The sequence below is a fragment of the Monodon monoceros genome, unplaced genomic scaffold (genome assembly GCF_005190385.1).
Source record: "Monodon monoceros isolate NGI ecotype Baffin Bay Population unplaced genomic scaffold, NGI_Narwhal_1 Super_Scaffold_9, whole genome shotgun sequence".
In the NCBI taxonomy this organism is placed as follows: Eukaryota; Metazoa; Chordata; class Mammalia; order Artiodactyla; family Monodontidae; genus Monodon; species Monodon monoceros.
Window position 1 is genome coordinate 37,129,530 of NW_021703786.1, and position 11,276 is coordinate 37,140,805.

At 53.7% G+C, this 11,276-nt stretch overlaps 1 protein-coding gene across 1 annotated transcript; it reads left to right on the forward strand.

Moving 5' to 3' along the window:
• Positions 1–1,046: 1,046 nt before the first annotated feature.
• Positions 1,047–11,276, forward strand: CACNG1 (calcium voltage-gated channel auxiliary subunit gamma 1). The gene is made up of 4 exons (XM_029210663.1): positions 1,047–1,281; positions 9,299–9,373; positions 10,478–10,615; positions 11,050–11,276. Exons 1-4 carry the CDS (start codon positions 1,047–1,049, stop codon positions 11,274–11,276), a joined length of 675 nt encoding a protein of 224 aa, XP_029066496.1.

Genomic DNA, 11,276 nt, shown 5'->3' on the forward strand with positions numbered 1-11,276 from the left:
TGGAGTGCCGGCCCTGAGGTGAAGCGGGCATGGGTAGGCGGTCCCCAAACCCCACGTGTCCTCTGGGCCACACGCCCCTTAGCCTCTTAATAGTCACCTGTCAATCGACCTACTTCTGCTCTTCCTACTTAAGTATACTTATTTTCTAAAGGACAATGTAACTGGAAAATCTTTATTACCTGCCATTAATAGAAGGTAAAAACTAAAAGGGTACAGTGGCAACAGCACCACAGTCAAATCCAGCTGGGTTTTTTGTCCTCTCGAGGCTAGTCTTGGATTTGCAAGCATCAGAAAGGGGTTAAAGACTTACTAACCCCAGACAGCTTTTCTTCTAGACCTCACTGCGGGGATGGAAAGAGAATTGATAAGGAAATAGTGTGGGATGATGCAAGGCTCAGGAACCACCGGAGATCCTCCTGCCATTTGGGGTATGGTGGGGTTCAGGGCTGGAGCGCTCGCCTGGGCAGTGGGCTCCAGAGGCCCCAAGCAGGGCATCCCCAACGTGTCCCTCGGCAGGCTCCCCCCAGAACCCCGGGACGAGGACCCATTCACCCCCCGGCCCCCGGTGACCGGCCCGCCCGGTGCAAGGACAGAGGCTGCACAGTCTGCGTCCCCCGGGGTCCTTCCGGCCCCAGAAGGAAGATGCTCTCACAGCCGGCCCCGGCTGCCTGCCCCTCGCCCCTCCCAGCTCAGGTCCCCCGAGGAGAGAGTCTGCAGTCACATCAGCGCCGGCTGTCCTCGCCCCCCCCACCCCCCCCACCCCACCCCCACAGCGTGCTTCTGGCTCCAGGAGCGAAGACGGCCCTGAAACCCGAGGAGCAGCCGTCCTCGGCGAGGCGCCGGGATGGGCATTAATAGAAGCTTCCGCAGGCCGCTGACACGTCTGGGCAGCTGCTCAGCCCGGCCAGCGCCCCTCCGCCCACGGCCGGCCCCCTCCGGCCCCGCCGGGCACACTGAACAGCTGCCGCCGCCCCAGCGCAACCACCACCTGCCCGGGAGGACGCGGCCGCCGGGCCTGCCCCAGCGCCCGCCGCTCCGTGGCCGCCATGTCCCAGACCAAGGCCCTGAAGGTCCGCCTGACCCTCCTCTGCGTCCTGGCGGGGATCGTGCTGGCGCTGGTGGCCGTGGTGACCGACCACTGGGCCGTGCTGAGCCCCCACGCGGAGCACCGCAACGCCAGCTGCCAGGCGGCACACTTCGGCCTCTGGCGGATTTGCACCAAGCGGATCGTCCCGGGCGACGGCAGGGACAGGAGCTGCGGACCCATCACCCTGCCTGGGGGTAACGTACCCTCCCCAGCCCCCCTCCCGCCCGTCCCGGTCCCTCCGGGGAAGGCCGCCCGCCCGTGGGCCCGGGGGCGCGAGCTGGGCGGTGTGCGGTTCAGCCGGTGGCCCGCGCCGGCCCGGCATTGAGGGCGTCCGGCTGCAGGTAGTTGCGTCCGGCTGGGGCTCGGGGCTCGGCGCCCAGGGCGGAGGTCTGATGGGCGGACAGAGGCTCAGGAAAGAAGCCAGACTAGGGCTCCGGTTGCGCCCGGTCCCACCCTCTCCCTGCAAACACAGGCCTCTGTCCTCAGGTGAAAGGGACCCCCGGCACGGGGGAGGGGGGGCGGTTCATCCTCCAGCCTCCAGGCTGCAGTGTAGACAGGATCGGCCACAGAGTTTACAGGGCCCTGTGCAAAATGAAAATGCATGACTCCTTGTCCTGATTATTAAGAATTTCAAGACGGCAAGAGCAGGGCATGAAACCAAGTGGGAGTCCCTCCTGGGCACGGGCCGTGATCAACGGCACAGCTCGCATGTTTGTGAGGCAGGACCCGGCTGTGGACCAGCCACCTGCCTTTTTGCCAGAACTGTGGGTCCTTCTGTGCACCCTCCCTGGCCTAGGACCCCTTCGGAATTAGAAAGTGTTTCCTTCCACTGTGATTTAAATGCCGTCCTCGATTTCCTACCACGTGAGTGAAGCGCACGTTGAAGGAGAGCTCTTTCGCCAGAACACCTGGTGTGAGGGTGACTAGCCTGTTCTGCAGACGCGGAGCCCTCCCCGTTCGTAGCAAATAGAGTGGGTGCTGAGGAAAGAGGCTTGTGCAGGGAATCAGAGGCCACGACCCCCAAAGGACTATGGGGCTTGACAAAGCCCATCACAGCCTCTGCTTCTTCCTATAAAATACGGATCTTGGGCTCAGCAATATAAAGTCCCTTCCGGTGCTTACAGCTGTCACTCCAAGGTGACAGTGGACCAGGGTGAGTGCAGCATCCCACCTGGTTTTCAGAATTATTCTCCCTGTTATCAGACGGGCTGTTCCTGGAGCCCTTACCTTCAAGAAAGTCACTGCTAAGTCCCCGAAGATCTTGCGGTCCACGTGGGGAGGAAGGTGCCCAAACCCCTTTCCGCCACTTGGCTCCTTTCTCTTCATTCCCCTCCTGCTGGCTCCAGGAAACCCCTGCCCTGCTTGCTTCTACCCGGAAGACTCATAAACACCCAGCTCTCTTGGAAACACCAAGTCCCAGGCCTGAGGGCTTTAACAGGCACAGACATGTGCTTGAAGGGTATCACATAGCCCAGATGCCCACGCCCCTCAGCCACTGCGGAGCACACCCATAAACAGGTGCCTCATCCAGCCAACCCCGCTCTGCAGGGCAGGGCAGGGCAGAGTCTCCAGGGACCATGCATGGGAACGCACTGTTAAGGCCCTGTCCACCTGTCCTTGGCGCCAGCCTTTCAAAGCCTGGTGAGTTTACAGAGCAGAAGAAGACAGAGGTGAGGTGAGTCTATACAAGGAGAGACAGGCAGGAGGGAGGCAAGTGGACCAGCCACGGGGGACAAGCCAGCATGGTTTGGCCTTGAGCCTGAGCAGAGTCTGTCTCCAGGCTGTCTTATCCTGGTCCGGAGAGAATCATACCTTCCATACTTGCGAGCACTGCCTTACCCCCAACAAGCTTCCGAAGTGTATTCCTGCCTTCTTTCCTCCTTTCTCTGCAAGTGGACATCTTTTTCCTTCCCCACCCATCCTTCCTGTGTTCTGTTGGATCACTCTTTTCCAGAGGGAGGAACAGAGTTCATTTGTGCTCTCTCATTTATTAACAACAACATCAACAACTGCAAATACAAACATAGCACTATCTACCAAACATTGTTTGGTTTTTTTCCTAAATACTTATTTTTTAAATTTATTTATTTATTTTCGTCAGCGTTGGGTCTTAGTTGCAGCACATGGGATCTTCGTTGTGGCAAGCAGGTTCTCTAGTGGCGTGCAGGCTCCAGAGCGCGTGGGCTCTGTAGTTTGCGGCACATGGGCTCTCCACTTGAGGCGTGAGGGCTCAGTAGTTGCAGCACGTGGGCTTAGTTGCCCCGCGGCATGTGGGATCTTAGTTCCTTGACCAGGGATCCAACCTGTGTCGCCTGCATTGGAAGGCAGATTCTCAACCACTGGACCACCAGGGAAGTCCCCCAAACATTGTTTTTTTAAGTGCCTTACATATATTAACTTTGGATGACATCAGAAAAAATGACAGGGTAAGTACCTCCAAAACTCCTCTTCTCCATAAAAACAATGAGAACATTTGCCAAAATGGTCAGAATAAACTTTTTCAGAACTCTAGAAATTAACCAGTCTTGCAGCAATCCAGCAAGTGCTTATTCAAGAAAAACTGGTGAATCTCAGTGGGAACAATGAGCTTTGTGGTGTCTTAATGTGCACTATTCCTGTTCTCCCCTCCCCGACTCTGTCATAGCCTTGAAAACCAACAGCTGTGTGAGAAAAGAAAGAAAGAAAGAGAGAAAGAGAGAGAGAGAGAGAGAGAGAGAGGAAGGAAGGACGAAAGGAAGGAAGGAAGGAAGGGAAGGGAGGGAGGGAGGGAGGGAAAGAAAAAAAAGACTAAGGCAGAAATGTAGGCTATTTAGCTGAGTGCTTGGTCCTCTGCTTAGCACAAAGCCCCTCAGTAAAGACTGGGAGATGTGTTGGTTCCAAGCATTTTAGGAAATCTCTGTGAGCTGACCACCAAACTAATTGAGCAGAGATTTCAGTGGCCGTACGTGAATACAGACTTCACAAAATTAATTCAGAAATATCATTTAACAAGCAACAGTAACCAACAGCCACAGGAGCAAACCCTGGGGAAGGGTGGGCATCTAATTTCCAGCGTTGCTAGATTATATTGTTTAAAATGTTGAGTTTTAAATTTTAAATTAAAAAAGTTACAAGGCATGCAAAGAACTAAAACAGCATGGCACATACATGGGGTGGGGGTCGGGATGGAGGATGCAGCCAATAGATCCTTAAGGAGGCCCCAATATTGGACTTACTAGATAAAGATTTTAAATCAGCTATTTTAGATACAAAGAACTGAAAGAAACCATGTTTAAAGAACTAAAATGAAGATGAGAATGATATCTCATGAAATAGAGAATATCAATAAAGAGATATAAACGATTTTTAAAAGACCCAAGAGAAATTCTGGAGTTTTGAAGTACAACAGCTGAAATGAAAAATTCACTAGAGGGATTATATAGCAGATAGAAGAAAAAACCCAGTGAACCAGAAGATAGGTCCATTGAGATTAGCTAGTCTAAGGAACAGACAGGAAAGAAAAATGAAGAAGAATGAACAGAGCCTCAGAGACCTGTGGGACAGTATCAAATGTATTAACATATGCATAATAGCAGTCTCAGAAAGAGGGAGAGGGAGAGAGGTGGGGGCGGGGGAGGAGCAGGAAGGTTACGTGGAAAATAATGGCTGAAAGTTTTCCAAATCTGATGAAAAACATTAACCTACAAATTCATGAAGCTTAATGAACTCCAAGCAGGATAAATTCATACCTAGGCACATCATGGTCAAACCACGGAAAGATAAAGACACAGAATTTTGTAAGCAACTCATCGCGTACAAGACATTCTTAGTAAGATTAAACAGCTTATTTTTGCTAGAAACCATGGAGGCCAGAGGGCAGTGGGGTGACGGGTGGTGATAGACGGACGGATAGACAGTAGTCAGAATCATCAGATCCTCACAAAGCCTTGACGAGGGCCGCATTATCATCAGCCACTCTTACAGACGACGAAACAAGGGACGACGAAGTCGAGTAACGTGACCGAGGTCACACAATTGCCGTGGCAGAGCAGCCAGGACCCATACACCTAAAATCCACCTTAAGTTGCTACATTATACAACCACCCGGTGAGGAGACTTGGATTCTACAGAGGGTCCTCATTCTATGTGTGAGAAAACTGAGGCTCAGAGGCGTCTTTCCGAGGCTAAAGTCTCAAATCCAGAGTTTCTTTGCTCTGCAGTGCCTCCCCACACCCTCCACTGCACGTACAAACACCGTTCCCAAAAGCTGCTGACCCAAGCAAACACGTTAGATACCAACTTTGACATGACGTGATTTAGAGGAAGCTGCATCGAGAGCTGGTGAAATAGAGGAAGCTTTTCAAGGTCGCACTCAGCCACAGAAAGCTGGAGGCTCTGAGGACACAAATTGTCTAATTTGGGTTTTCCACTGACTGCGAGTCTTCGAAGGACTGCCATGCACAGCATCAGTATCTGAGGTCAGTTCCAGTGTCTCCAGAGTGAGAGCAGGGGCTTCCCAGTTGTCAGAAGAGCTGCCTGTCTGCAAGCCCAGTGAGTCCTCAGAAGGGTCATCCCTCGCCCTTGGGCTGGGTGGAATGTTCTTTCTTTTCCGACTCTGCCTCTTGAGCACAAGGCAGCAGCAGTGCCCAGTTTCTCTGGTGGCCCATCTTCTCTCCTAGTACGTGGGGCTGGACTGGAGCCCAAATGAAAGAACACGACACTCCTGTGACCCCAAGAATCTCAGAGGCTCCCTTTCCCATCCGCAGGAGCCCATGCTGGAGACTGGCCATAAGTAGACTTCTCCCCCATACAACAGCAATGCTCTGAGGCCCTGGGGTCAGGTCTTGAGGATTTCTCCAACCCCTTTCAATCAGAGGGACGGGGGAACACAGAGCACAGAGAAACCACTAATCGGGAGCATCAAGAACTTCTTTTACAAAAAGGGTGAAGACAACCCTGGCACTGATGCAAGTAACAAGTGGGTGAAGCGTTTCTTCTGACCCCCAGAGCACTCGTTCCCTTGGTTTTGTGCAAATCAACGAGGCGGTTTTTTTTGTTTTTTTTTAATGTATTAAAGTCTGCATCAACCAGCATTGGGTTGATACATTCTCAGTGATAACCCAGAGGCATCCCCTAATCATACAAGCTGTTCCGACTATCAGAGAAAGATCTATATTAACTCCAGTTCAGCTTGGAGCTAAATGTGCCTTCTGTTCTAGTGCTCTGAAATTGGCAGATATGGTTCTGCATAGTCAGTCCCTCCCTTAATCAGAACCTTTGGTGAGCAGAATAGTCCAACCCCAATAACTGATTTATGACATTTTTTTAAGGAATAATCCACTTAAAGATTTTAGATCACTGAGTCTTATGACTGCCCATGGTAGACATTTCTGAAACACAGAAAAAAAGAAATACAAATATTAAAATCACTGTGAGCCATTTGCAGACGCAAGGAGGCTGGAGGAGCCTCGGTGCTCAATTCTGGTCCCAGGTCACCACCCCAGTGCTGGTATCTCTGCCAACCTGGTCCAAAGCACTTGCTCCTTCTGCCCAGTGAAGGGGCTGGAGCCCATGAGGCACAGCTGCAGGTGCTGAGCAGGTGGGATGTAGACCGGGCTCAGGGGGCAGAGAGACGTCAGAGAGGCAGAGGCGAGAAGGCTCACAGTCTGCACGCGGTCTCTCCCTCCCGCCCGCTGCCCACGCAGACCCATCTCAAACGTCCTTCCTTTTCAAGTTGCCCTTGATGCGGTTCACCCAGACAGCACCCAGGCTAAGGGGCGGGGGCGGGGACTGCCCATCCCAACAGGACCCTGGGCAGTTCTTGAGTGACACTGGCAGGTGCCCGAGCTGATTTATCCCGAACGGGACCGCAAAGGGGCTGTGGTCTCCAACGGGCAGCCACGGGGCCGTGCAGCAGACGCTTCTCCTGGTTCAGAGGCCGCTGGCCTTCCTCGTGTGCTAAGTCCAAGAGAGCAGACGGGGTTGGCTCACCCATCCTCAAGCCCGAGGACCAGCCACATGAAAGAGAAGCTGAGGCTTCCAGGTGCCCTGCGTGGGTGCCCCCCAGCGCCCCCAGAGAGCATTGGAGAGAGGAGGGGAGGGAGGGGAAGACTGAACCTGGGCCCACGTCCCCACCCCCGAGTCTGCAGGGTGGCTCCCCCAGGAGCCCGGTGTTTGTCTGGCGGGGGGCCGACACCCCGAACACAACCTGTGCAAGAGGAGCCTCAGCAACGCGGACCTGCCAGACAGCTGGGCCTTGGCCGGGCTTCCGATGGGCCTTTATCTCCGGGCCTTGCGTGCTGAATGAACGCTTTTAACTTGGCTTCTGCGTCGTCAGGGAGGGAACTGACCGTGAAACACACTTGAATTCAGTCAGTTCTTTTCAGAGGGTTTTCAATGACGACCAAGATTGGCTCTTAAAGAAGGAAACAGAAGTTTTCCTCCGTCCAGAGGGAGACATGAGAAGACCTGTAACTTTGCACGAGCCATTTTGAAGCAGGGATTCAAGAAAATCTATAGCTACTAATCTAACAAATATAAGAGGGTTCCATTATGCTTTAAAGTAACAGCAGAAGCTGCGAGAGAGAAAAGCACAGCATCACTCCTGAATCACCAGCGGCAGTCACACACCCCAGGCAACTCAGCTCAAAAGGAAAGTGATTTAAATATAGAAGCTCAAAGAAAAGGCTGTTTACCTCATGGAACATTTACTGCTGCTAAAGCAGGCTCCATCTCCCAGGGTCACTCTCTTCCTGGACTTAGGGGAGCAGAAGTAACCCTGACATTGGGGGAGGGGAAATGGAGGCCACAGGCTTCAGTGGAACAAGGTTATACAGGTCAGGCAGACGGAAGCCTGGACCCCAATGAAAGCTATGACTTCGCAAACCTCAGGTTTGTTTCCAAAAGAAACTAGGCATCAAACACCTGGTGATCATTTGAATGTAGGTAAAGAAATGGATGCACAAACTAGGTGCCATATAAACTAGGAGCAGAGATGTTTTTCTATTGAGGTTCAAGGATCCGCAGGAAAAAGAATTCAGTGAAGGGCCTCACAGAAATAAAAAGCAACCTAATTTAGTTTTTTTTTTAAAGAAACAAAATAGTATAAAATAACCCATTCATCTACTTCCTGAATCAAGAGTATAGAATATTAAACTGTATTCAATAAGCAATAAGACTATCCTTTGATTTTACAGTATATCTAGTTATAAGAGATTAAAGGAGAAGAATGGAAGAGAAATTATATTGAAAATCAGTGTGAATTTCTTTGTTCTGAGTTCTTCCTCTGCCCCCTATCAAATCCATATTTTTGGTCCTACTGCCAGCACAGATCTTCTATGGCTTTTCTGACACTAATCGGGTGGGGAAGCAGCTCACCTGGGGAGGTCTTATCTGGGCTGTTTCTATGGCCACAGGCATTGAGGGCCCAATGAAATGAGCTTCTGAACACGTTTGGCCCTCAGGTAAAGGTTCTCTGCCCTTCACCCAGGTCCATATAGAGGGCCCACTCAGAAAAGCCCTTTGAAGGGCATTTCAAGGGGCCGAGAGCCAGACTTCTAAACCTGGCTGAACACCAGAATCTCTTGGAAAGTTCTTGAAAAACACTTTGCTTCCCAGGTCACACCCAGTGCCTCAGGGTGGGCCTGGATGCAGATAAGAAACCCAGCCCTAGACTGGATGTGAACCACTACTGACTCACCACTACTGACATTTGGGGGCCTGTAATTCTGTGCTGTACGAGGCTGTCCTGTACATGGTAGGATGCTCAGCACATCCCGGGCCTCTACCCACTGGATGCCGGTAGAAGCCCTGCCCAGTTGTGACATAAAAATGTCTCCAGACACCGCCCAGTGTCCTCTGGGGGCAGAATCAGCCCTGGCTGAGAACCACTGTTTGGCCCTTGCTTGACCATGGGTCCTGTACCCCCTAACACATGACTTGATCTCTGGGCCTCAGTTTCCCTGTCTGCCTAATGGGCTCAGTACCCCAGTGCTCTCTGCCCCCTGGACTCAGTCAGCCTCAGCTCCCTGATGATCTCCCAGCCTCTTATGCAACCCTCTTTCCTACCAACGTTTTGGTCTAAGGGTTAGTGAAAGATGTTTGTTTCAGCCCCGAGTCAGGGTTTGGGGAGCAGAAGCCCCCTGGGGGACTTCACCCACCCTCTCTCAGCTGAGCTCCTGCCCCAGCTGCAGCCCTTTCTCTCAACTCATAGGCCGTCTCCCTCCTTTGCAGAGAAAAACTGTTCCTACTTCAGGCATTTTAACCCAGGCGAGAGCTCGGAGATCTTCGAAGTTACCACTCAGAAAGGTGAGCCCGTGTGGAGAGCAAGGAGGGGAGGAAACGTGGCTCCCGTCGCGCTGCTGAACCGGAAAATCACGGGTGCAAATGCCCCGACTTCCGGATCTTGATGACAAGCAGCCCCTCCCGGTGCATCTGAGCAGCAGCCTGGTCACCCTCTGCGCCCCCGAGACAGCATCACCCATCTCCAGGCACCCTGAGCGTCCCTGCATCAGGGCTCGGGAGAGTTTGTGAAAGAGACTTGCCTGGTAGCTCCCAAAGGGCAGAAGGAGTCCATTTCCCCACAGAGCCCAAGGGACGCCACTGTCCCAGGAGCTCTGACAATGGAACAAGGATGCAAGACCCTGTGACGGTCTGCAGGGCTGGTAGCTCAGAGTGTGCGGGGAGTCTGTCTGAGTCCCTCCCTCACCTATAAGTCACTCCCTGAGAAGCAGAAGGTGGGGACTGGGGCAGATGCGTGAGGGCCCCTGAGGCACACGTGCCCTGGTGGGCCTTGTGGGAACCACCGAGCTCGGAGGCACCCCCTGGACTGAGTAGAGACCCGCATGTGCTTGGGTACAGAAGACTGCACACGGCATGGGTATGCACACACATGCAAACACACACGCATGCACACACATGCACACATATGCACAGGTGCACACACTCTGACACACACACACGCAGATCCTCTTGGGCACCGAGCTCTGTAACAAGCCACACTCAGTCATCCGTCCAGAGGCTGCTTGTCAGTCCCAGGACAGACCACGCCAGCCTGAGTGCCACCTTCTCCCCAGACACTCGGAGGAAGGTTTCTGCTCCAGAAAGGCCTCCAGCCGCAAATCTCACGCTTCCTTCCGAGGCCTCTGCCCCTGGAGGGAGGAACTTCAGTTTGGTGCCTGACCTGCGAGAAGGAATTAGGTCGTGTGCACATCCTGGTCCCACCCCTTAGCCACTGTGTGACTCTGAAGGAGTGATTTAATCTCTCGGACCTCAGTTTTCTCACCTGGGAAAAGGGAATAGTAGAATGTGGTACTCACTTACCTGGCTGCAGGCACAGCCAGTGGTGACGAAAGGTGCAGGGGATGAGGCCCCTCTGAGGTCCTGGCATCCCTGCCCCCTTGTGTGCCACAGAGTATAGCATCTCGGCCGCGGCCATCGCCGTCTTCAGCCTGGGCTTCACCATCGCGGGAACCATCTGCGTGCTCCTGTCCTTCGGGAAGAAGCGCGACTACCTGCTGAGGCCAGCGTCCATGTTCTACGCCTTTGCGGGTAGGACGGGGGCTCCTGTCCGGGTGCCGGGTCTGGGGGGATGCTTCGACCCCGTTCTCATGCCTACCTGGGGCCTGGGTGTGGACAGATTCCCAGGCTCCACCCAGGGGCAAGCTTGCCCAGGGCTTCCGCCAGGGCTGGTGGGCCGGGAGGGGGCAGATCTCGGCAATCTGTCCATTTCTTACCAAGACAATCCTCAAGGCGGGGAGGATGCTAATTAATAACAAAAATTTAAATTGACTTTAAAATAGTGCTAAGGAAAGAAGGAACGAAAGGGCGCACTTCTGCAGCTTCCCGATCGGGACCTCGGTCTCGGGGCCGTTTCATGCCCCCGCCCCTCCCCCGGCGGGGTCTCCACCTTGAAGCCCACGCGGAAGCCCCAGCTGACGCGGGGCGGGGGGCGCCCGGGGCCCTGAGTCCAGCTCTGCCCCCAGGTCTCTGCATCTTCGTCTCGGTGGAGGTCACACGGCAGTCGGTGAAGCGCATGATCGACAGCGAGGACACCGTCTGGATCAAGTACTATTACTCCTGGTCCTTCGCCTGCGCCTGCGCGGCCTTCGGCCTCCTCTTCCTCGGCGGCCTGGCTCTCCTGCTCTTCTCCCTGCCGCGGATGCCCCAGAACCCCTGGGAGTCCTGCATGGACGCCGACCCCGAGCACTAG

Excerpts from the sequence above, each read along its gene's own strand:
- CACNG1 (XM_029210663.1), top strand. The coding sequence starts at position 1,047 with ATGTCCCAGACCAAGGCCCTGAAGGTCCGCCTGACCCTCCTCTGCGTC. Across the intron at positions 9,374-10,477 it reads CGAAGTTACCACTCAGAAAG|AGTATAGCATCTCGGCCGCG; the intron begins GTGAGCCCGTGT and ends TGTGTGCCACAG. Across the intron at positions 10,616-11,049 it reads CATGTTCTACGCCTTTGCGG|GTCTCTGCATCTTCGTCTCG; the intron begins GTAGGACGGGGG and ends CTCTGCCCCCAG.